This window comes from Manis javanica, chromosome 13 (assembly GCF_040802235.1).
Source record: "Manis javanica isolate MJ-LG chromosome 13, MJ_LKY, whole genome shotgun sequence".
Taxonomy (NCBI): domain Eukaryota; kingdom Metazoa; phylum Chordata; class Mammalia; order Pholidota; family Manidae; genus Manis; species Manis javanica.
The window spans coordinates 100974413-100999054 of NC_133168.1; the positions used below are offsets into that span (position 1 = coordinate 100974413).

A 24642-nucleotide genomic window follows, 5' to 3' on the forward strand; every position below is an offset into this window, starting at 1 on the left:
TGTGGCCCCTCGCCCACTCACCATGCGGACCCTCCACCTCGACCCCGCTCCACAGCTCGCCACAGCGCTCCCGGGCCCCCGGGCCCCCAGGTGCCATGTTCCAGACACCAGCCTAAGGAAGTCCTGTGGGATGGCCACCCCGGAGAACGGTAGGCGCCAGCCACAGGAGGGGGGCCGTGGTGGGAGGCCCTTCCCTGCCCCCACCCCGCCTGGGCTTCTGGGCTGCTGTGGGAGCTCCTGTCCTTTCAAACCCATTCCACCAGCAAGAATGGAGCCTTGTATGGGTGGGCCTTTCTAGGGGCTGAGGGTCCCGCAGTGAGCAGAGGGGTGCAAAGGTCCTGTGGGGGATGACGCACTGTCGAGGAAATACGGATCTGTGGTGTGTCAGTCAGTGATAAGTGATGGCAGAGACTGGGGTGAGCACAGAAGGGCGAATACCAGGGTGGTCTGCAGGGAGCCGGGCACTCCCACCTGACAGCCACAGGAGCCCAGTTAGCTCCCTGGCCTGAGCCTCAGTTACTCTTTCTGTAACAAAGCAGCTGGAGTCAGGGTCCTTGGCCTCTGTGGCTCTGACATTCTTGCAGAGGCCACCAAAAGTCGCCATTGTGCAGGTATCTTTGTATGACTCGGGCACGTTTCCTACCTGTGACAGTGTGTCTCTGTCTGGGCCCCAGTTTCCTGCCTGTGACAAAGCACCTCCGTGTCTGGGCCTCAGTTGTCCCAGTGGTGGGGGGCTGCTGGCCCTGCAGACCCTTCCCGCCGGTGGTTCATGTTCGACTCACAATGCCTGTGTCACTCACTTTGTCCTGCCCCCACCCCTCCACCCCTGCCAGGGAGGGTGCCATGGGGGCTCAGGGGCTTGGCCCTGGACACCCCCTATCCCTCAGGGTCCCTAGCTCCAGGCCATGAACTGAGGGCTTTGGTCACAGGCTTGTACGTCCTGCCATCCACTGTGGGCTACATCAATCACGACTGTACCAGGGTGGCCAGTCCTGCCTACTCGCTCTTCTGGAGGCCAAGCAAAGGTGAGGCCAGCTGGTGGGCAGGGCAGGGGGATGGGGATGGGTGGTGGGCCTCCCGAGCCTCCAGTCTTCCCCCAGGGAGCATGTCCTCACCCCCATAGATATGGGCCCCTGTAGAGTGGGGCAGGAAGCTGGGAGGGCTGTTCAACTCCTGTAATTCTGTGTGACCTCAGGGAAGGTGCTGTGCCTCTCTGGTCCCGTTGCCTTATCGAGGAAGAGGATGGAAGGAGGGTGTATGCGGAGGTTAGGGCCTGCATGTGCCTTTGCGCTCTGCAGATTCCTTTTGTTGCTTGACTTTGGGCAAGCTGTTAGCTGCTCTGTGCCTCAGTTTACCCCTCTGTAAACAATGGCAGTATGCTTCTTACGGAGTTGTAGTCAGGATTAAATAAACATGAGACGCCTAGAGACTTTCATTAAGTGAGGATCCAGTGCCTTACAAGTAGCCACAGTGGTGCCCGGTAGCTCATCAGCACTCAGGGAAAGCGGCCTTCGGGTGCGAATGACCTCGGTTTCTCCGTCAGCAAGGCCAGAACTCCCAGGCCCTGCTTACCTAGCAGTCTGAGAGCAGAGTGTAAACTCTGTTGTCCGAACAGACAGGGTGGCCCGGTCAGTGGGGGGCCTTGCTCTGCGATCCACTTTTCTTCTGGCCAGAATGGGTGCAATAGGGACTGAGCGAGCATCAGATGCCTCCAAGTGCCTGACGCGGTGGCCCCCTGCCGCAGAGAGCTGCCCATTTCTGTTAGTGTCATTGGGACATCTTTGCATCCTGTATCCTTCACATCGTGCGCACCAATCCCATCTCCCCATTTTCTAGAGCTGCTCTGAGGTCTCAGGTGGGCTGGGGTCGGGGGTGGATGGGTCCCATGTGTGGAGTTTGATTCACGGCAGGAGGCCTGTTGGGAGGGGCAGCTGGTGGAAGTGCATGGCCAGCAGCCTCTTCTCAGCCTTCACAATCACCAAAAATCCCAAACCAAACTGAAACAAACCTCAGGAAGCTGTAAAGGAAGGCATTAGCAAGACGCTTGTGACTAGGAAAGGTTTAGAACTTAGCCCATGACCCAAAGTGACCTGGGTTCCCACGTTCTAGCCTAGTCACAGGACACCCTGGGACAGAGGGGCAGACAGGCCGGGGAGTCAGTCGGGTGTGGTGGTTAGCGCAGACTTTGCTGAATGCCCAGGAAAGACTTCTTGGAGGTGGAGGCATGGGGTCTGGGCTTTGTAGGATGAGGTTCGGTGGAGCACCCAGGAGAAGGTGACTCTGGATACAGCCTGCAGCATAGGCAAAGGCCGGGAGGTGGGAAACGGCATGAGTGGGGACGTGCTCGCTGGTCGCGAATGTGCTTCATGTGTGTGCATGGTGCCACTATGGGCGTGCATGCACACATACTGCCAACCCAAGTCCACTCTGCGCAGGTGCACTTATGGCTTAGGAGCGGTGTGAATGGCAACCATTGTGATGGTTCCTGATGATGAAGTGCCAGGCTCTGGACGCCCCTTCTGTGGGTCGCCTCACCTTCCAGCCCTCCCATCCTACCAATGAGGAAAAGGAAGCTCACGCAGGCTACCCAGCTTGTCAGGGACGCCACCCACCCATGGGGCCCTGAAGCACTCAGGCCTCTTACCCAGCCTAGTCACTCTTTCTTTACGTGCAGTGCTGAACCTCTTTAAGCTGGCCTCCCCCAATGGCACAGGAGAGACTGAGGGGTGGGACAGCTTTGAACACCAGGACACAGAAACACTCTAGGCAAAGTCGAAGCAGAGACCCGGGGCCTCCAGGTCAGGGCAACCACACCTCAGCGGTCTGAAGTCTCTGCTCTCTGAGATGGGGCTGGGGGGCTTGGAGCCCGGCGGCACTGAGCAGGGGCAGTGGGGTCGTCGGAGGCGCCCTCAGGACCCCGGGCTCCTCTCCCCAGCATCTCCACGGGACGCCAGCCCTGGGCCCGTCTACTTCCTGGACCCGAACGTCACCCGGTTTGGCCGGAGCTACAGCCCCGCCTACTCCATGCAGGGCCGGGGCAAGTCTCGGGGTGAGTATCTGACAGTATCCTGCAGCGGCTCTCCTTCCCTCCCATCCCCGAGTTCTTCAGTGTCTTAGGGATGACAAAATCCTAGGGACTCAGAAGAGGGGCCGGGGACCGAGAGAACCTGTGTGACGTGGGCCGGGGGTGGTGACGTCACACATGGTACCACGAGACAGTGCGCGGCGTGGGTACTGGCATATGCGCCAATCCCCTCCATGGGCTCCAAGCAGCTCATTTTCTCCCAGCGTGCCTCATTTAATTACCTGGATCCAGTCTCCCATACCCCTGCCCCTTCATCTTTTGACCTACCATCCACCCGCTGCTCCACCGACTGATCCATCAACTTACCATCCATTCATTCACCCATTTATCCACCCACCAACCTACCCAGACACCCACCTGTTTATCATACAATTTGCCAATTGATTCATTGATTCATCCATCCTCTCATCCATGATCTAGCCACTGGTAATCCATTTTATCAGTCCACCTATCTACACACCCACATGTCCATTCATCTACTCATTCACTCCTCACCCACCCACTCAAACATGGATCAAGCCAAATTCTGGGGAGCAGAAGCAGATACGGCATGTCCTTGCTTCTTCGAGACCTCAGCCAGATGGGGACCATCCCACCTCAATGTGGCCATGTCTGGGGACAGGGGCCGCCCCAGCCACTAGCATCCAGTGGGGCCGTGAGGGCTCTTCCCCGGGGGAGGGTGTGGGGAAGGCAGCAGAGAGGAGGGGCCTTTAGGGTTGCCTTGAAGGCTGACAAACAGCCCCCCATCACCGAGGTAGAAACAGAAGGCATGCCTGGCAGAGGGTTGAACTCGGGGAAAGGCCTGGAGGCTTGAAAGAGAGCCCGCTCTGGGGGGAGGCTGGGGAGGGGGCAGCCACGCAAGGCACGACCGGTGAGGGCGCTGTCCACTGTCAACCCTCCTCCCCCATTCTCACAGGTCAGGAGGTGACACCAGGCCCTGGCACCTACAGCCCAGAGAAGGTGGCTCCTGTGCGCCAGCGGACACCCCCAGCTTTTACCCTGGGCTCCCGCTTGCGCCCTCAGCCCCTGGACACCTCAGCCCCTGCCCCTAACACCTACACCCTGCCATCCCTCTGGGGCTCCCAGATCTTCATCAAGCCCAGGAGCCCCAGCTACACTGTGGTGGGCCGCAGGCCTCCTGCCCGCCCCCCACAGGACCCTGCTGAGATACCAGGGCCGGGCCAGTATGGTAGTCCAGACCCCAGTGCCTACCGGCAGCGCCAGCCAGCCTTCACCATGCTGGGGCGGCCCCGCGCCCCCCGTCCCCCAGTGGAGACACCCGGGCCTGGCAGCCACAGCCCCGAGCAGGTCACCGTGACGAAAGCCAGAGCCCCAGCATTCACCATGGGCATCCGCCACCCCAGACAGGCTGCCGCCATGGCCGCAGACACCACGCCATGACGCCTCTGGGCCGAGCCTGGCTTCCCACGCAGTGAGGTGGGGTGTGGGCAACCCCTGCTGGGCCTGGCTTTGGCTGGGGGCTCACAGAAATGGGGGTGGGCGAACAGCACCTCCTCCCTCCCTTTTGGAACTATCTGAGGTCCTTCCAGGCCACCTACTTCCCCGAGTCCCTGGGGGCTGTGACCCTGTGGCTCTGTGCAGGGTGAGCCTCTTTCCAGCGCCCCAGTTTCTACTCTCCTGGTCATGCCAGGCCAGGCAGAGAAAGGGACGCCCACACCCACACCCCTCTCCTGCGGCTGGCCAAGAGGGAGCTTCCTGTGGCCTAGAACTCCGTGTCCGCCCTGCCGGGCCTGGGTCCCCACACAGCTCCAGTTTCTGCCAAACCCGGGCTCTTCCCTGCTTCTGCTGGAAGTACAGCTGCCTGCCTGGTCCCAGCCCTGGTGCCCCTCCCTCTAGCTGCTTGCCAATAAATCTCTCTGTGGCACCCAGAGCTGTCAGCATCGCAAACACATCCCTCTAACCTGCTGTCTGTTCGTGCCACAGGAAGGAGACCTGAGCACTGCTCTCCAGATAGACCTCCAACTCCGCAGCCCCTGGGGGTTGGATGGGACCAGAGGAGGGTTCCAGGGTTGGGGGAGGCCAGAAGCAGAGCCAGAGCTTTCAGTGGGCAGAGCCAGGTGGGCTTATTGGAAGAGGAGACATTGAAATTGGGTTTTGAAGGATGTGGAGGAGTTTGATGTATTCTAACATCCGTCATCAGTAGGTGCCTACCATATTCCAGGTATGGATGAAAATCATCTAAGCTTCACAGCCATTCAGGGACAGGTGATGTTTACCAAGTGGAAATGGGTCTTTGGAGACATCGGACACTTGTCTGAGGTCACACTGTGAGCCCTCATGTCTGTGCGATGCCAGGATTTGAATCTTGGCCATTGGGCTTTGTTCCTCCCATTCTTTCCTAGGGATGGAAAGGAAATACGTGGGTCATGACAGTGTGAAGACACCTGGGCCCAGGCCTTATAAACCCCTGACCAAGAAAGACCTAACTCCTCAGCTCAGGAGGGACAGACTGCGACTGCGTCTCCCTGGAGGAGATGGCCCACAGGGCAGCTGCAGGCTGCACCCAGAGGAGTCCTGGGTGGGCACCAGCACTCTCCTTTGGCCTGGGGGCCCTAACCAACACATGCTTCTTTCCCCAACCAGTCATCCACACCAGGACCTTCCCACCACCACCACACACACCTGGACGCACCAGGACCCCTACACACACATTTGGGGGGACCCCAGAAGCTTTCTCCATGCGGACCACACAGCCCTCATACAGTCCACGCCTATGCGGACCACAGTAGACACGTTCAGATGCCGGACCTGAGCCCGAAGGAGCGGTACCCCGCGCAGACCCACGGTGACGCCCTCCCTACGCGGCTTGCCTGGAGCCGCAGACGCCGGCGCGCGCGTAACGCCACTGGCCCCACCGCACCCTCTGGCCAATCGCGGCCGCGCGCGCCTCCCCCCACCCTCCTCCACCGGCCGGGACGTGATCTCATTTCTCTGATTTATCGATCGGCTCCGGGAGGCCTCGCCCCTCCTTCCCCACCTGCCCGCGCGCCACAGCCCCCTCCCTTTGTTTCCCGGCAGTCAGCCGTGCCTGGGGCTGTGGCGGGGGGCCGGGCCGGGCGCTGGGTGACCGTGACAGCTCGTCCGGGTGCAGAAGGAATCCACCCCTGGGCTTGGGTGGGAGACCGAGAGGCTGGGGCCAGAGGGGCAGGCGGGCCTGGGAGACCGAGGCCCGAGTTCAGTTGGGTCGATGATGGACAGGGCTCCCCAGAAGTGAGGGTCCCCTTGACCCTCTGGGACGTGCCCCTGGCTTACAGCCTGAGAAACTGAGGCCCAGGGGATGCAGCAGACGAGGGTCTCGGTTACCGAACCTTAGCCAGGGTGGGCACTCCTGGGTCCGGGCCTCTGCCACGTCCTTGCGCGCACTCCTTAGGAAATAGAGCAGGGCGCGATTTTCAAGTACCTCCCGGCTGGAACAGCAGGAAGGGAGTGAGGGAGGGGGTTGGCCTTAGGGTTTGGGGCTCTCTCCTTCCCTGACCACGCCTCTGCCTCCTCCCGGCCTCAGTTTACCCGTCAGTCAAAAAGGGAAGAAGGGAGGTGATTTCGAAGTCCCCCCACGTGTGTACTTCTAGGAACTTAAAGGCAACGCGTTGGGGCGAAGCAGGGCGTCGCTGCCCGGGTCCTGGGTTGGCAGCATCTCTTCCTGCCTGGCTACCGGAACCCAGTCAGCCCGAGCCCTCGGCGGGCCTCAGTTTCCCCAGCCTCCCCGCCAGGCGCCGGGAGGCCGAGGGCCGGGGTCCCAGGGGCGCAGCCCCCCGCGGCTGCGCGCTGGGCCTGGAGGATGACATCACCGGGCCGGGGGCGGGGAGGAACGGGAGGGAGCGGAGGGCCTCCTCCGCGCCAGGCGCAGCGCCCGGTCGGGCTCGGTCGGGCGGCCGCGGCCATGACGCAGGGTCCCGGCGGGCGCGCGTCCCCCGCGCCCCCTGCGCCCCCAGAGCCCGAGGCGCCCACCACCTTCTGCGCGCTGCTGCCGCGCATGCCGCAGTGGAAGTTCGCGGCTCCCGCCGGCTTCCTGGGCCGCGGCCCGGCGGCGGCGCGGGCGGCGGGGAGCGAGGGGGCCACGGGGGGCGCCGACCCCCAACCCGAGCCGGCCGGCCCTGGTAGCGTCCCGGCGCTGGCGGCCGCGGTCCTGGGCGCCTGCGAGCCGCGCTGCACCGCATCCTGCCCACTGCCGGCGCTCAGCCGCTGCCGGGCCGCCGGGGCGCGGGGGCCGCGGGGCGCGCGGGGTGCTGCTGGGCCCCCGGGCGCCGCTGAGGCCGAGTGGATCGGCAAAGGCAGCTTCATCCACAAGCCGGCGCACGGCTGGCTGCACCCAGACGCCAGGGTACTGGGGCCCGGGGTCTCCTACATCGTGCGGGTGAGTGCGCCGGCGGGACCCCCGGGACCCGGTCCTCCCGGAATCCCCCGGTAGGAGACTGCGGCCCCCTTCCCCCACTTCGTTCTCTAGGACGCCCCGGCCGTGAGAGCGGAGTCTCTCCCCCCGGCCTTCCTCCTCTCCCCGCCGCCCGGACCCCCCACCTCCAGCTCGTGCTCCGCGGCCGCCCCTAGCTGGGAGGCGCTGGGGTCCGGGTTCCCACGGCGTCACGTGGGGCGGGGCGGGGAGAGGGCGGCAGGTGGGTGGGCTGCACGCATGCGCAGGGCCGGCTCCCCAGTTCCGGGTGGGCGGGAATCTGGGGAGTGAGGAAGCGGTGGGGGCCTCGTGTTACCCGGACCCCATTAAAGCTCCTTTGCCGGCGGCAGAATAGGAACCTGCCAAGACTTGGCCCGAGGTGGGGGGCGCAGGGAAACGGCATCTGGAAAGGGCCCGGCGCCCAGCCAGACCCCAGGATTTGCGACGTGAGACCCCGGGGCTTCGGATGTGGTGTGGAGAAACGTGTCTTTAGGCACCTCGACCTTTTATCCTGAGCGTTTCCAATGCACAGAAAGGTCGGAGGAACGCGCCGCCGGCACCGGCACCGTCTCTGTCCCGGTAGCGGTTAGGAAGGGCGCTGCCCCTTGCCACACCCCCGTGAGGTGCCTGCTTCCCCAGATAGCCGCCCTGCTGCGCACCCGCAGCTCGCTGAGTCCAGAACAGCAGCGAACGCTCGGCAGCGTTCAACTCCCCTCACTTGGCTTTTTGGGACCAGGATCCTGGAAATTTGTGTGTGTGTTGCATTAGGTTGTGTTTTTGCTTCCTGTTCTCCAGTCCTGGGCACGTCTTGTCCCTGCTCTCCTGGTACTGGGTTGATTAGTGTTCCCCCAGCATTCATGTCCGTGGGAACCCACAGATTGGCCTTTTTTGGAAATAGGGTCTTTGCAGAGGTAATCAAGTTAAAATGAGGTCATCCTGGAGCCGCTGGCCCTAACGCAATGATGTGTCCTTATAAGAAGAGGAAACTGTGGACACAGACACGGGAGAGGCCACCTGATGACAGGGGCAGAGACTGGAATGATGCGCCTGGTTGCCAAGGGATGCCAAGCGCCGCTGCCCTCCTCACCACCGCCAGAAGCTGGAGGAGGCGGGATTTCTCCCCAAAGACTTAAGAGGCACCTTGGCCTTGTGGATGCCTCCGGACTTCTGGCTTCCAGACTGTGAGAGAATAAATTTCTGTAGTTTTAAGCCACTCAGCTGGTGGTGTGTTGTTACCGCAGGGCCAGGAAATGGACAGTGACTTCTCTGTCTTAGATCGGATCCTCTCCTGGTGGCAAGCGGCAGCCAAGGCACCTGTCCTATCGTCCTGCAGAAAAGAGTCCTCTTCCTGTGGGGTCCCTTTACGAATAAGGAGACCGCCCCTGGAACTCCTCAGCTGTTGTCACACTGGCCAGACTGGTGTCCCCCGACTTTCCCTAAACTGGTGTGGGATCAACCTAGACCTCACTGCCCCAAGGAACTTTGTGCAACCATGGAATGTTCTAGATCCGTGCTGTCCAATGTGGTGGCCACTGAGCCTTTTGAAATGTGGCTAATGTGACCAGAAAACTAAATTTTAATTTTTCTTGATTTTCAGTTAAATTCAAGTGGTTAGTCACATGAGGCCCATGTTACCCTTTTGGTCTGCCCAGTTGTGTTTATCCCTGATTGGGGGACCTCATCTGAAGGGGTAGATGTCTGAGCAAAATTTGGCTGTAAACAAAGTGAACCTGGACCAGGGAGAAGCCAGAGTCTGTACCTTGCTCTGCAGGCGGCTGCCCCTGTTTTCCTCCCACGGCCACTATTTGGACATGCTGCTCTTCTTTCACAAAAGTTCCACTAATAAGATGTTTCTAATTTCTGAGGTGTGCTCACTCATGTCCTCTCATGAGGTCCTCATGAGAGGTTTAAAATGCAATACCCAGCTTTGTTGATGGCACCATGGGGACCCTGCCCAGGTGGCCCAGGCCTGGTGATTCGAGCTCAACCCTGCACACATGTCAATGAAATGCAAGGGCTTCTTGTGACCCAGTCTTGCCTGAAGAATGGTTCTCACATGCTGGTGATGCGCAAGGGAACTGCGAGAGGTTAACTGAGTTAAGATGTCTTCAGGGGCAAACGCAGTTCCTTCCTTGAAGGTCAGGGGGTAGGGTGGCTCCAGAGTGTATTAATTCAATGACAACATCCCTGAAGACCCAGGTCTTTCCATCTTTTTGCACTGCATCTTTGGCATGCTGGCTTGGCTATCCTCATGGTCACAAAGTGGCCGCCACAGCACCAGGAATCGTATGCAGATCCAGCCATAATCACTGGAATAAAAGAAGACCATGTCTTCCTTGGGTCTCTTTGTAAGATACTCCTCACCATTCTTACTCCCAACATCTTGTTGACTGGAAATGGCAAACTCCATTCGTGGTAGGAGAAATGGGATCACCAAGTTGGTTTAAAATAGCAATGAGCAGAGTGTGATCCTCAGACATCTGGGAACTTGTTATAAATGCACATTCTCAGGCTCCAGCCCAGACCTGCAGAGTCAGAAACTTTGGGGGTGGGCCCAGCTATTGACGTTTTACAAGCCTTCTGGTTGATTCCAACACCCGCTCCTGTTTTGGAACCTCCAGCTTAAGCCAATTGTTTTCAATCCTGTTGGATTAACCACTACTTATTTATAATCCGTATTTGATAACCCTTCACCCCGAACTGAACTTCAAATATATGGAACACTTACCTGTACATTTCCTCTTAAAAACCGATCCGATGTAACAGAAGAGCAGTAGAAAGTAGAAGCACAATGATAGCGATTAATAGGAACTCAGAAGACATTTCAGGACGTCAGTGTGTGGGCTGTGCTGCTTTCAGAGCGTGGTGACACAGACAGGAGCCGGTATCTCCTTGACAGCCGCGTCCACACAGCTTCAGAAACAGGTTGTTACTTCAGCCGCCGAAACCCCACGCTGGAGCTGCTGCCGGCCTGAGACTCTCTGAAATAATGGGCACCTCTTGCTGCATTCTCACAACACAAAATGAAGTCCTCTGTCAATGCACATGATAGTTTCATTAGATTCAGTGTGTATTAACACCACGCCAAAAAGAATCACCATGTGGGCCAGCGGCTGCGCTTCTGGGGTTACACCCAGTGGAATTGGAAGCAGTGACTCCAGCCACTGTGTCATGCTAGAACTGCTCACCCACACAAGTGTGCTTTCCTCCTGGGCCCTGTGTCCATACAAGTCTATCTGTTTGCACACCACTCTTGCTACTTAATGCTGCATCACACAGATGCTCACAAATTTTCTTGTTTTCTTTCACAACTGCTACTCTTCCATCCCAAGTGCCACGATCTGTCCAGCTTGAGCAGAAATACAGGATGCCCACGTAAATGTGAAGTTCCAATGAATACAAATGATTTTCAGTGTTAGTATGTCCCATGCACTATTTGGGACATGCTTATTCTAAGAAAATATTTATCGTTTTATTGGAAGTTCTGACTTACTGGTGTCCTGTACTGGATCTTGCAACCCTACCTGTGTTGAGTTTTAGAGTGTCTCCAGCTTCTTGCTAATTTGTTCAGGGCTGTGAGTCCCAGAGGGAAGCGAGGGGTGTGCACTCAGGGCCTACCTTTGGGGACACCAAGGGAGGCAGGCCTCTCAGGGAGGGCTGTTGTGCACGGCAGCTGAACGTGGCAGGAGGGAGCCTGGGGGTAGTACCTGGCCTCCTGTTTCTCAGCTTCAGTCCTGCCTGGGGCATGGGGCCCCTAAGGAAGGGCGGGCATCGGTCCCCCACAGTAGCTTGGATGTGTCTGTGGGATAGTGCTGAAAATGAGGTTCAAGGTCAATGCCTTTGTGTGTTTATTATTTTCAAACTTCATATAACAAAATTAAGCATTTTAAAAAAGAACAACTCAGGAGCATTTAGTGCATCCGCAGTGTTGTGCAGCCATGACCTCTGTCTAGTTATGGAACATTCCATCCTGTAGAGGTAAACTCTCCCTGCAGCTCACTCCTCACCCCCTCCGCAGGCCCTGGAACCCCCAAACCCACGTTCTGTCTGTGGACTCACCTGTTCTGGACGTTGGTCCTATGGACTCCCAGGAGCCACACTACCACATGGCCCTGCACACATGTGGGGCATCCTGCCATGTTGGAAGGGTGCTCCAGGCCATCGTTTGCTTGGGGCCTTGTGGGAGCCCTGATGGTGGCTTCCACCTCTTCTGTCCCTCAGGTTCTGGATTCCTCTCCGTGGAGATGGTGGTCTGGGCAGGGGTGGCTCGGGGTTCTGAATTGTCTTTCTGTGCTTTAGGAAAAGGGGCAGACAGTCAATGCTTTGCGCTTGATGGCCTCCACCAATCTGCTCTCAGCCCTGTGCTGGGCTCCGGGGTGCAGAGGTGTGGAAGGTCACTGCCATCCAGGACTGTGCAGATGGCAAAACAGGCTGCCACGAGCTAGAGCTTCCATGAACGGCTTGCTCAGAGCCAAGCGGGGAAGGTGGCTCTGGGGAGCTGCCACGGAGCCTCCTGGCAGGAAGGAGCCGGCTAAATAGAAGTGCGGAGAGCAGGTGCAGGGGCCCTGAGGCAGCAAGCCTCCACCGTCCAGACAGGGAAGGGCTGGAGCTGGCGGGTGGCAGGAGAGGAGGGTGAGGAGATCTGGGGCCTGGGATTGGACCGTGGGGCCATGGGCCCCCTACTGACCTGGCCCCTCTCCCCTCAGTACATGGGCTGCATCGAAGTCCTCCGCTCCATGCGCTCCCTGGACTTCAACACTCGCACCCAAGTCACCAGGTGAGTCTTCAAGATGGGGCAGCTGGGTGCCTGGGGCTCAGGCCAACTGGGGGCTCTTCTCAGCTTGGCCCAGCTGGGCTTGGTGAGGGGGGACAGTTGCAGGCATAGGGGTGACTTTCAGGGTGGGGACTCAGTGACGGTTCTCATCTGCTTCCCAGTTTGGGACAGTGCTGGGCTGGGCGAGTGGTCAGGTGGGGTGAGCAGGGACATATCATGTCTGAGTCGTGGTCTGTGGCGCCTACTGGCTGTCCCTGCTATCCCAACCAATTCCTGATTCACAGGGGTCTCGCCCATACTGTTTGTAGGGGGTCACCTCCTGCCACTGTTGGGAACCCAGAGCAGAGGTCATCCCCTGGGAGGGTCACAGAACTTAGGGTCCAGGCTCAGCAGCTGTGTCGGCCCCCCAAGTCTGTCTGCCCGGGGTATGGGTCAAGCTGTGGCCCAGGAATATGAGGTCACTGAGAAGGGGTGTGAGGGAGAGAGCTAGGGGTGTCTGCCCGATGCAGCTGGACAGGGGCTAGGGGCCCCGAGGAGCCCCACTCCGTGCCCCTGGTTCCCTCCTCCTCTCTGCAGGGAGCCTGCCATCTTCCCCTCTCGACCCCTCCTGCGGTGAGCCCCACCCCTCTCTGATCTCCTGCCCCCTCCCCTGCCAGCTCTCTAAGCCTCCTCCCCACCTTCCCCCCATAGGGAAGCCATCAACCGGCTCCATGAGGCGGTGCCTGGGGTCCGGGGCTCCTGGAAGAAGAAGGTGGGTCAGAGGCTTGTGGTCCCTGAGTGGTGCTGGTGGGTGTGGTTGGAGCCAGAGGGGCACCATGACCATCCTCAGACCCTGCCCCAGCCAGGGCCCCCATGCGGTACTGCCCATCTCAGAGCCCAGGCTGCCCTCTGTCCTGCCCCCAGGCCTCCAACAAGGCACTGGCCTCAATCCTGGGCAAGAGCAATCTGTGCTTCGCTGGCATGAGCATCGCCGTCAGCATCTCCATTGATGGTCTCAACCTCTCGGTGCCCGCCACGCGCCAGGTGAGTGCTGCCACCCCCGGCCTCAGCCCCTGGCCTCCTTGCAGGACAGGGTCAATGGACTCCCTGGGGATGCCTGGAGGGGAGGTGGGTGCAGGGCTGTGTCACGTGGGCATTGGTGTGAATGTGCCCGCCTGGAGAACATGCTGAGACCTCACCCTGAGCCAGGAGCCCAGGAGGAACACTGGCTGCCCATGGGCATCCCTCAATTAGCAATCTGGGGGAGCTCCTGGCATCAAGTGGCTGGGGCCAGGGAGGCTGCTCAGCCCCCACAGTGCCCAGGAAGGCCCATCCCCAGAGGTGGACCCAGTCCCTGGCCTGCAGTGCTGAAGGAGAGAGACCCTGGGTTCGAATCCTTTGCTGAAAACAGACTACCAAAATATAATGCAGAAATGAGGGAATAATTACAAATTCTGAGAAACATTGTGAGGCCAGGCAAGGGTTGTGAGCATGCACAGGCCACTGGGACCTATCAGGGGCACCATGGAGGGCTTCCTGGAGGCAGTGATGTTGGCACTGAGTGAGGAGGTGAGGAGAGGGCATCTTGGGTAGAGGTTTGAGCTGGAAAGGTCAGCGAGGATCATGGCAAGGGGTTGGGATGTGTCCAGACAGCACTGTGGTTCTGTGAAGTTTTTCAGGGAAGTGCTGTGATGTGTGGTCTGGTATGAGCATTGACCTGTGCAGCTGTGGGGGCCATGCAAGCGGGGCCAGGGGCCAGGGTGATCTGCGGGGGCCTGGGGGGCAGCAGGAGCACTGACTTGGCCCTGCCTGGACCTGTCACTGCTGGCCATTGGGGTTGTAGACAGACATGAGCACCAGGCACAGCAACAGGTGGTGGCATGTGGATGCAAACGAATTAGTGGATGTAAATGAGCATGCAAAATAAGAATGCAAATGAGCGAATGGATGCAGTCATGCAAATGAGCAAGTGAGTGTAAATGAGCATGCAGATGAGCATGCAAATGAGCAAGTGGATGTAAATAAGCATGCACACGAGCACGCAGGTGACGTTGGTGAGGTTGATGGTGCTGAGTCAGGAGCCCCTGGTAGGTCCACGGCTGCGCGGGGTGAGTGTGTATATGTGCACCTGTGTATCAGGCAAGTGTGCTATGCCTGGGTGTCTGTGTGGCAGTGTGTGATGTGTCAAGCTGTGCAGGTGGGCTTGAGACTGAGTGTACATGTGAGTGGTTGTGTCTCTGGGCATGTTGGTGTATGAGTCTGTGTGGGAGAGTGTGTGTGTGCAGATGAAGTGTGAGTGTGTGCCAGGGTGCAGCTTGCATGGGGACTGTGTTCTGTGTCTCTGTGTTTGTCCGTGTGCACTTGTGCATCTGTACATTTCTGGGGGAGGTGTCAGCATGTCTGTTGGATGTCTGGTGCATGCATGTGTGAGGGTGCCCACCGGTGTGGCACTGAGTCCTGCCCAGTCAGGGGGCATCTCCATTCCCAAATCCCACCCCTCCTGCCCTCTCCCTGTGGCCCTGGTACAGTGATTGACCCAAACCCCAGGTACACCCTACCCCAAAATGGCAGCCCCTTGACTGTGTGTGTCTCCCTGGCCAGATCATTGCCAACCACCACATGCAGTCAATCTCCTTTGCATCTGGCGGTGACACGGTAAGGCCAGGAGTGGGGGTGGGCCCTCTGCCCATGCCCTTGGGCTCCCACCAGTGTATTGCTGGGAGGTGGGTGGCACAGGCAGGACCAGCTGACCCCTCCTACCCATCCCCTCTCTGCAGGACATGACAGATTACGTGGCCTATGTGGCCAAGGACCCCATCAACCAGAGAGGTGAGGCCCTGTGGTGTGGGTGGGGCACCGTGGGCCGGAGTGTGTCTGCTAGCCAAGCCGTGCTGATGCCGCATAACGAGCCCACCCTCCCCAGCCTGCCACATCCTGGAGTGCTGCGGGGGCCTTGCCCGGAGCGTCATCAGCACTGTGGGCCAAGCCTTCGAGCTGCGCTTCAAGCAGTACCCGCACAGCCCCTCCGAGGTGGTGGCGCCCCCAGACAGGTACCCCCTGCTGCCCCCCTCCCTGCCCTGGGCCATATCCACTCACACTCCACCCTTGGCTTCCCCTCCACCTGTCCCTTCCTCTCTCATGGGCACAGGGCTCAGCTGCCAGGATCCCCATTCCCTGGTCTGGAAAACCAGGACGCCCCCACCCCCTGTGCTGGTGTGTGATGCTGGGAACCAGGCATCACTGTCATCCTCAGTCTAGACAGGCGGCCAGCGCTTCTGTGAAGGGCCAGTCAGTATTTTTGGCTTTTCAGGCCAGATTGCTTGTCTTCGCCATTGTAGTCCGAGAGCACCTCCCTGCCCCAAGGGGGACAAAGGATCCGTGGCTTTGACACTGAAATTTGAATTTCATGGAACTTTCACGTGGCACCAAATGTTGTTCTTTGGATGTTTTCTTTAAAAGTTTTATAGCTTCAAAGTGTAGAAACCAATCTCAGCTCCTGGGCTGTGCAGATCCAGGCAGTGGGCCAGGTTTGCCACCGCCTGCTCCTGGCTACTTCCATATCTTAATAGGTAGGAATTTGCTAGAAGAATGAATCAGTGGATCTGTTAGAAATGCCAGTGTGCACTTAAGGAACAGGACGGATGCCCTAGGACACAGCAGCACGAGCCGACCTCACCCAGCCGGCCTCCTGGCCTTGCACCCAGTCCTTGTGTCCCTGCACACGCGCTGGGTCCTTGCAGCTGCTTCTCTCTGCCTCTCCCGGCCGTGTGGCCCTCATCTGGTGTCCGTACTTCATCTGCTGTCCCTCCCCAACTGAGCGGCAGGCCCAGCTCTCCCTGTTTTGCTCTTAGGATGTTTCTACAGTTGTGAGCACAGGGCCAGACAGCAAGGGCGCTTTAAATGCTGAGGGTGTTGCCAGCCCAGGCCCACGGCCTTCTGATTCCCGTGCAAGCCTGGTGTTGTGCCCTGGCTGCCTGGCGGGGCTGGAGGTGGGCGGAAAGGAGCGGAGGCCAGCTGTCCTGAGGACTTGCTGTGGTCCAGCCAAAGTCCCGGGAAGCTGCCGCACCCCGTTTTATAGAGAGGAAAGAGCACCAGGCCCTCCTCAGCCAGATCAGCTGCCCAGAAGGGGGTCAGTGTCCCCTGGGCCTGGCTTGTCCCCTGCACACCGTGCAGAGCTGAAGCCCAAGGCCTTGGTGCCCTCCTGGAAGCCCTGCTCTTTCTGCCCTCGTGGGCTGGTGCCCCACCTGTGCTCCTGTTTGCTGCCTGCCCCCAGGCTGACTGGGCTGGAAGAGTCAGCCTGGGGGGACGAGGAGGACCCGGAACACAATTACTACAACAGCATCCCGGGGAAGGAGCCGCCCGTGGGCGGACTGGTGGACTCCAGACTGGCCCTCACGCAGCCCTGCGCCCTCTGGGCCCTTGGCCAGGTCAGCCGCCAGGGACCTCGTGGAGGAGGGGCCCTGGGGGGGGGAACTTGCGGCAGGGGGGTCCCGGTGCTGACTCCCAGATCCTTTTCCTGCCTTTCCTTCTGCTCCTGTTCTTCTGGCTCCAGGGGAGGGTCTCCTGTGCATGCCCCCTCCTGCCCTCAGATCTGCTGGGCCCTGTGCTAGACCTCCAGATGTGGCGCCCACCCTTGGACACTGAGTAAACAGTTACATTGCTGGTTTAGTCAGGGACATGAAAAGGGCTTCTAAGGATGGTAAAGAGAATGTAAAATAGGGAGACTGGCTTTGTTTGTGGTCAGGAGGACTTCCCTGAGGAAGCAGCCTTTGGGCTGGGCCCTGATGGGTGAATAGGTGTTGCCCAGGAGAACAGTGCAGGGAAGGGCATCCAGGTATAGGGAATAGTATGTGCCAGGCAGTGGGAGGGTGCAGACCCCCCTCTCAGGTGGAGAGGGCCGATGGGGCTGCAGCAGAGGTGGGCAGTGAGCCCAAAGGCAGTTTGAGAGCCAGGGACCTAGGGAAGGGTTTGGAGCTGAGCTTCATGTCCAGCTTATGTCTCCAGCCATTTAGGAGGGTTGCTGGGGTGGGACTAGGGGCTTGCTCATTGCAGAAGGACCCCTCACTCTTTTTTTCAGGGAGCATCTCCTGCTCGAAGAGACGCCTGTGGCCTGCAGTGGGACCTGGGCCCCTCGGGTATGGGTAGGCTGCTCTCGGGCTGTCTGGTGCCCAGCCCCTCCCCACCGGGTCCCTCTGCCACCGCACACTGTTTCTCCAGTGCTATCTCACTTTCGCCTACAAGGTTGTTTTTTTTCCCCAAGCTGTTATGAGATGTGATGGCATCAGTTTCTCTTTTTCTGTTCAGACTAGTTCCATCGTGTTTTGGGGATAGACGCTGCATTCACATGGTTTGGTGCCAGGTCCCTCCTGTCCTGGTTTCCTGTATCCCCTTCTCAAATCAGGCAGCCACTGTCGGTGGTTAGTAGTGTTCGTTATTTCTCCTAAATTTCCATATATATTCAAGCCAATTCAAATACATAATGACTTTCCCATTTTTACAGACGGTGGCATATCATGCCTGCTCCCACCTTGTCTTTTCTGTGTGGCAATCTGCTGTGGAGTCCTTCCCACATCAGTGCCCGGATGGCCACCCCTTTTCACCATTGCATAGTACTCCACCACACAGAGGACTTTTGTTTCTTTGGCCTGCCTCTGACTCACAGGCATTTGGTAGTTTCCAGGCATTTGCTCTGATAATGGGGTGATGAATAACCATGAGGGCTCATCACCCAGCTGTGTGCAGAATTTCAGTAGTGCCCCTCCCCAGGATGGGGATTGCTCAGTCTGTTTTTTTTTTTTAAGCCTTGCAATTGCCTTCTCTGTTTGCATTCCCACAAGGTACTGTGAGCTTTTGTTTTAACAAAGTAATTGAGTTTACACCCTCAAGCGTTTTATACAAAATTATAAATGACATGGCAGAGGAGGTTAACATCCCCCTTGCTTCCCATTCTGAGTCTGGGAGCTCACCCCCTGACACTTTTGTGTCTCCTTTTAGACTTTATACAAACAGGCACCCAAAGAAACGGTGACCCTTGAGGCATGCTGTGGGTGCCCTTGGTCGCCTTGCTGTGTCAGTGCATTCTTTTGAATGCCTGCATGTGTCTCCTTGTCCCCAGAGTGGGCTTACTGACATGGCCCTCTCCTGAGGGGCACTGAGGGGCACTCAGCTCTCCCTCTTATGCACAGGGCCGCAGACATGCCCTTGCGCCCACCGTGTGCTCCTCCCGAGGATGCTGAGCTGTGGAGTTGCTGGGTTAACGGGCACAGTCCTCACTCGCAGTACTGCAGGCTGATGGCCTGCTCTCTGCTAAACTGGACGTGCCAGGCGGTATTCGCCCACCAGCCCTGCTGCATCCGCCTGTTCCCTCACAGCCTTGCTAACATCTGTGTTGGGCTTTTTTTAGATCTTCCCAAATAATCTGGGCATTTCACTGCCAAGCGTGAGAACCCTTATGGGTTCCCAGTGCCTGTGGTTAAAGAACGCATGTCATAAGTCACCTACCAGGTGCCACGCTGTAATCTAGCTCTGGTCTGCTATTTCTCAGGGACACTGGCTGTTCACCCCTAACTACCAGGGCTCGCCAGCATTTCCTGTCCTTGAGCCTTTGCACATGCTGTTATTGCTTCTTGTCATGCCTTTTCTAGTTCTCTGGCCAAGAACTCCTACCAACACATCAGTGCCCCAGCACCGTTGCCTAGGATTTCTCTTTACACTGGACTCCTGCGACCTGGGTTTCTTCCCTCTCACCTAACCCTGATGATAAGAGGCTGGGAGAACCTGTGCTTCCTCTGGGCTGACTGGGAAGCCTAGGCTGAGACCCCTGTGCCTCCATCAGTCACCCAGGACTGACACAGTGTTAGCACTTGTACTGAATTGTAATTTTTGCCAGATCCTGTTTTAAGATCTGGATCAGCACCTCTACCTATGAAAAAGCTAGTCCTTTCCCCCCCATTTTACAGGGGAGGAGACTAGGCACAGAAGGTGCCCAGGCCCACAGCGGGAGGGTGGAGCCGGCCTGTGAGCCCAGGTGTCCATGAAGGTTGATGATACAATTGGCATAAAGCAGAGATAGCAAATTGCAGGTCTTGGGCTGGATTTGGCCACATGGTGTATTATTAAAAGATCATCATTTCCCAGGCAAACATAAAAAATGGAGACATTTTGCAATGAATAGAGGGTTCAGAGAAAAGGATACACAAATGCCCTTCGAACCTAGGAAAATAAGCTCAACCTTGCTCAAAATAAGAGAAATAGAAATTAAAGTTCCCCAGGATGCCGTTTGTCACCTATCAGATCAGCAAAAATCTAAGTCCGATAATGCATGGGGTGAGGCCAGGAGGACAGGGTGGAGGCACACCGATCAGGACCCAGCAGACCCCTGACGGCCTGCTGAGGGGACCCAAGCGAGAAACTCCTCCAAGGATACCTTTCAATGTAGCTGCGGCTTTTGAACCATGGAATGCTTAACACATACAAAAATAACATTTAAAAAAAGGAAAGAAAGGAAATCCTAAAATAGAGCACAAAGAGAAACAAATGACTTAATAGTATCTTGTTGATAACATAATTACAGGGAGAACAGAGTTGCATTATTATTTTTCAATGTGGAGATGGAACATAAACATCGGGATTTCTGGTTTCTTTTGAAACTGGAAGCTCCTGTGCCGCAGGCCACCCTCCTGCCTGGCAGTTGGGGGGCTAGACTGGGCGGGCAGCTGCACTCTCCCTGGGTGTGCGCCTCCAGTGCCCCACGTCCCCTTGTTGAGTGTTGATGGGTTTTTTCTCTCCTGATGGTGCTATGCAAAGGGCCTGCCACTTCCTTTCTGGGGGGACAGGAGTGGATGGCTCCCAGGTGGGGTCCCACCCGGCTCCCTGGGGTCCTCAGCTGACCTCTCACCATTCCTTCTTCCCAACCAGCCCCACCAGGGGATGGCTACGTGCAGGCAGATGCCCGGGGGCCCCGAGACTATGAGGACCACCTGTATGTAAACACGCAAGGCCTGGACGCCCCGGAGCCCCTGCAGCCTGAGGACAGCCCCACGAAGGACCTGTTTGACATGCGTATGTGGGGGCGAGCCAGCCTTGCTGGGGGAGGCCACGCCCTGTGCACCCTGTGGTCTGATGGGGAGGCCCAGCCTTCACTCCGTGGGACTTCTCCATGGAGACTGTACAAGTCAATGGTGGTGGGGAAATCTGGTTCTGCTGGGACACCCTAGTCTGATAGGGGAGGCTCAGTGGCTCCCCCTCCATGGGACTTCCTAGTCTCTTGGGGGTCCCCAGTCTGAGGGGAGTTCATACCTCGTTCATACCTCAGAAGAATGGCATGTGTGGTGGGGGAGGCCTAGGCCCCTCTTCTTTATGGTATCCTCCATCTGCTGGGGGAAGCCTAGATCCCTATCTCTGGGTCTTCCCAGTCTGATAAGGGGGGCTTAATACACATCTTGATAGAGTGACTAGCTGATGGTAGAGCCCATTTCTTCCTGCTGGGATGTCCCAGCCTGAGGGAGGGCTCAGTCTGATGGAAGAGGCCTCTGCCCCAAGTACCCTGTTTCCCACAACAAACCCATTCTCTTCCACAAGCGCTTGTGGGGCTATTGGCTCTGTGCTGGCTCAGGCAAGGCGGTCTCTCCTCAGGACACCCAAGCCCCCTGGGAAAGCCCTCTTCCCCCAGCGTCTGACAGCTGGATTTCTTGTCATTGCAATGATGACATGGGCCAAGATTTGTGCACCAGGCTGGACTAAAAGCATGGCCCTCCGCCTGCTGAGCTCCTGTTGAGACAGGCTGTTCCCTTGGGGTGTCCAGACGGCCCAGAGGAGACTGAGCTTCTTGCTAAGCTCCTGTTAGATGCCCCCTGGGATGCCTCTGCCTGACCCACCCTGGGTCATGTGCTTATCCCCAAGGAGATGGCCAGGAGGGTGAGATGAATAAGCTGACCGTCTAGGCTTGGCCACATATCCTGGGAGCCGGAGGCCGGGTCAGCTCACACGGGCCTCAGGAGGAAGCTCCCAAAGGACCAGAATAGAAGTAGTGCAGCTCAGGGTTGGGATTCTGCAATCCAGATGCTGACATGCCCATTTTGCAATGAGGGAATGAGGCTCACCGATGGCCAGTGACTTGTCCAGCACCATGCTGGCATCACTGGGAGCCTTAGGAAACCTCTGCAAACCATCAGGAGCTTTTCGGTTAAAGTTTGGAAGTGAAAGGGATGCCTGCTGCCTACCATGGAGATGGAGTGGTCTTGGAGGTCCTGGCCCATGGGAGCAGACAAGATAATGAAGTTAGAGGCACAAACATTAGGAAGGAAGCCAGGGTAACAAGATAAGAAAAAGAAATAAGTGTACACGTTGGAAAAAAGCAATGCTTTCATTCTTTTACATAGACTATACTTCATCCAGTATACTTAGGAAATCCAAGAGAATGTGTTGAATAACAGAGCCAGTAAGACTGCAAAGAAGGTGACTGGTTGGTACAACACACCGCATACACCCAGGGCACACTCAGCACACAGCCGAGAGTGCGCTGTGGTGGGCGCAGTGCACGGTCTGGTACGCAGCAGGCGCACCAAGGCAGTTGTTGGTCCCCAAGGTGGTCCCCGGGAACCACCCTAGCTCACTCCTCCAGGCAGGCCACCGTCCTTCCGGAGGCAGCTCCATCCTGGCCCTCCCACCCCTTGTCGGCCTCCGGCACTCCTCCTTGCCCGCAGGACCCTTCGAAGATGCCCTGAAGCTGCACGAGCACTCTGTGGCAGCGGGCGCAGTGGCAGCGCCCCCTCCCGTGGAAGACCAGTGGCCCAGCCCCCCGACCCGCCGGGCACCCATCGCCCCCACGGAGGAGCAGCTGCGGCAGGAGCCCTGGTACCACGGTCAGATGAGCCGGCGGGCGGCGGAGAGGCTGCTGAGAGCCGACGGGGACTTCCTGGTGCGCGACAGCGTCACCAACCCCGGGCAGTACGTGCTCACCGGCATGCACGCGGGGCAGCCCAAGCACCTGCTGCTCGTGGATCCCGAGGGCGTGGTAAGGCACCGGGTGCCGCGCGCCGCGTGCCGCGTGCCAGGGTCGGAGGCGGGGCCTGGGTGGCCAGGGCGGGGCCAGGCCCAGAGCGGGCTGGGTGAATGGGCGAGGGCCTGGGGGCCCTGTCTGGGAAGGTCGGGGCAGCTCCTTTCTGCCCAGGGCCCTGGGCGCCCGACTTCCTAGCGCCCTTTAGGATTAATGCAGTAGTTTCCCAATTACAAAGCCTTTGTGTTTAGAGATTCTGTTCCCGTTTACCAGGTATTTCCGAATTACGAAGTATTCCCAGTTTTAAGAAGAATTTTAGGATTTACAAATGTATTCCCCATCTATAAACATTTTGGGGGTTACCAATTCAAGACGTTTCAGGGTTTACAAAGAACCGTATTTCACTGTAAGGTACTTTGCTTCACATTTTTTCATCACTAATTCATTTTTCATTTTGCAAATAATGATGTCTTCGAGTGATAAATACAGTATTTTCAGTTTTGAATATATTTTAGGGTTTACAAAGCATGTTTCAATTTCAAGGATTTTTAGGGTCCAAAAGTTACTGAATTGCCTCAACTCTCTGATACACACTTTTATCTCCTTTGACATCTCTTAAGTCTGGATTTTTTTTTTCTAACCATCAGTTGCATCTTTGAACTGCATTATTATTTAATTGGGAAGTTTTTGTTCCCTTCTCCTCGTGGTACGTAAAATAGTGATGCATCTTACAGTTGTTTTGAATCAGTAAGATTTGGTATTCTTTAGTTCCTAAAACGTTCTGGGGTTTACAAAGCATTTTTTGATCCTAGGAAACGATTCCAATGTTCAGTTCTAGGGTTTAGGAAGCATTTTCCAGCATCCAAGGCCTTGGGCTTTGCAGGTTATTTCCCGGGTGAGAAAGTGCTTGAGGGAGTTAAGAGTGTCCTCAGAATTCACCGGGCGTCTTTACTCCGTCCCGCTGAATGCAGAGCACGGCCTCCGGGCCAGGTGTGCCCCTTGTCTCTGTGCACAGGTGCGCTCAGGTGGAGGGTGGCTGTGTGGCCTGGCCAGGTAGGGCCGGGGCTCCTGGCCTCTGTTCTTTCAGCACCCTTTGCCCAGTTTCCCAGGCTTGCTGCTCTCTGTGGCTGTCTGTGGCCCGGCTCCTCACTCTGTCTCTGCCTCCAAGGCCTTCATCCGGTGTCTGTGTCCAGGGCTTTCTTCTCTTAAACCATCACCAGTCATCGGCTTTTGGGTTACTTAGGTTAGCCGGGATGAGCTCATCTCAAAGCCCTCCACATAATCACATCCCCAAAGATGCTTTTTCTAAATAAGGCCCCGTTCACAGGAGTCAAGACGTGGACATATCTTTACGGGGCCATCATTCACCCTGTTACAGGAAGTGTGGCCTCAGAATCCCGTGTCCACACCTAGTTACGGAATTCTGGGGCCGATTCTGTGGCAGAAGTCCTGGGAGTCTCGAGCCCGGCGGCTCTCAGACTTGAGCACACATCAGAATCACGGGGGCTTAGGAAAACACGGAGCTGATGCAGCAGGCCTCTGACAAGCGCCCAGTGTGCTGACACCGAGCCCCCTGGTTCTGCAGGTGCGGACAAAAGACGTGCTGTTTGAGAGCATCAGCCACCTCATCGACTACCACCTGCAGAATGGGCAGCCCATTGTGGCCGCTGAGAGCGAGCTGCACCTGCGAGGCGCCGTCAAGCGTGAGCCCTGAGCAAGGTGTATAGTGAGACCGGGAATTTACCCGTTGCCATATTTTTTTCTAATGTTAAAAACTGAGGAATAATTCACAAACCATGTAGTTCACCCAATCAGAGTGTATACCTCAGTGGTTTTCATTATTCACAGTGTTGTGCAACCATCCCCCTATCTAGGTCCAGAACATTCCATAACCCCATGAGCAGTCCTCCCCACACCCTCCCCAGCCCCCAGCACCCATGAGCCCATGTTCTGTGGATTTGCCTGCTGTGGACATATCACATAAATGGGGTCACACAGTGTCTGGCGTTTCACCGAGCACCGTGTGTTCAGGGTCCATCCACGTGTGGCATGTGGCAGGGCTCCGGTCCTGTTCGTGGCTGTGTGATGCTCCATGTGTGGGTGGACGTGTGTGTGTCTGCTCCCGTGACAGCCGTGTCGTTCCCACTTCAGGCTGCTGCAAATCCTGCTGCTGTGAGTGTGTGTGCATGTTTTCTGGGGATGTGTTCTTGTTGCTGCTGGCGGGTGGTGCCCGTGGGTGGAGGTGATGAGTTGTGATGTAACTCTGACTGTGACTGTGTCTGGGAGGAGGTGGCCATCGGCTACCCCAGAGGAGGTCCAGGAACTTGGGCCTGGGAAGGCTGTGTGGCTGGTGCCCTGTGGAGACGAGAAGTTGAATCCTTGGCCTTTAGCTTTTGGTG

At 57.5% G+C, this 24642-nt stretch overlaps 2 protein-coding genes and 1 long non-coding RNA gene across 5 annotated transcripts in view; 2 read left to right on the forward strand and 1 right to left on the reverse strand.

Annotated features, from left to right (window-relative positions):
* CIMAP1D (CIMAP1 family member D) lies at nucleotides 1–5270 on the forward strand. Of its 2 annotated transcripts, XM_073220738.1 has the most exons (4): nucleotides 1–179; nucleotides 930–1025; nucleotides 2936–3049; nucleotides 4002–5270. In XM_073220738.1, exons 1-4 carry the CDS (start codon nucleotides 23–25, stop codon nucleotides 4484–4486), a joined length of 852 nt encoding a protein of 283 aa, XP_073076839.1. In that variant the 5' UTR covers nucleotides 1–22; the 3' UTR covers nucleotides 4487–5270. The 2 variants fall into 2 exon arrangements, with proteins under 2 accessions (XP_073076839.1, XP_036874420.2); XM_037018525.2 differs by lacking the exon at nucleotides 1–179 and having other exon boundaries at nucleotides 747–1025.
* Nucleotides 1349–7690, reverse strand: LOC140845748 (uncharacterized). The gene is made up of 3 exons (XR_012124617.1): nucleotides 7622–7690; nucleotides 5258–5444; nucleotides 1349–2017 (listed from the first exon to the last, which is right to left on the reverse strand). It is a non-coding gene; the product is annotated as an uncharacterized lncRNA (long non-coding RNA).
* SHC2 (SHC adaptor protein 2) overlaps nucleotides 6767–24642 on the forward strand; it is a 23039-nt gene continuing 5163 nt past the window's right edge. The window contains exons 1-12 of one of the 2 annotated variants that reach the window (XM_037018414.2): nucleotides 6767–7460; nucleotides 12200–12270; nucleotides 12958–13018; nucleotides 13171–13290; nucleotides 14848–14901; nucleotides 15024–15075; nucleotides 15170–15296; nucleotides 16520–16673; nucleotides 17324–17387; nucleotides 20164–20307; nucleotides 21951–22261; nucleotides 23829–23962. In XM_037018414.2, coding sequence (XP_036874309.2) covers nucleotides 6885–7460; nucleotides 12200–12270; nucleotides 12958–13018; nucleotides 13171–13290; nucleotides 14848–14901; nucleotides 15024–15075; nucleotides 15170–15296; nucleotides 16520–16673; nucleotides 17324–17387; nucleotides 20164–20307; nucleotides 21951–22261; nucleotides 23829–23957 — 1863 coding nt within the window. In that variant the 5' untranslated portion in view covers nucleotides 6767–6884 and the 3' untranslated portion in view covers nucleotides 23958–23962. The remainder of the gene's footprint in view (nucleotides 7461–12199; nucleotides 12271–12957; nucleotides 13019–13170; nucleotides 13291–14847; nucleotides 14902–15023; nucleotides 15076–15169; nucleotides 15297–16519; nucleotides 16674–17323; nucleotides 17388–20163; nucleotides 20308–21950; nucleotides 22262–23828; nucleotides 23963–24642) is intronic. The other variant, XM_017651494.3, reaches the window with a different exon arrangement.

What these genes read in the sequence shown, in the direction of transcription:
- CIMAP1D (XM_037018525.2), top strand. Translation starts at nt 770, where the DNA reads ATGTTCGACTCACAATGCCTGTGTCACTCACTTTGTCCTGCCCCCACC. An exon ending in CTTCTGGAGGCCAAGCAAAG is followed by an intron (nt 1,026 to 2,935) that starts GTGAGGCCAGCT and finishes TCCTCTCCCCAG; the next exon opens with CATCTCCACGGGACGCCAGC. An exon ending in GGGCCGGGGCAAGTCTCGGG is followed by an intron (nt 3,050 to 4,001) that starts GTGAGTATCTGA and finishes CCATTCTCACAG; the next exon opens with GTCAGGAGGTGACACCAGGC.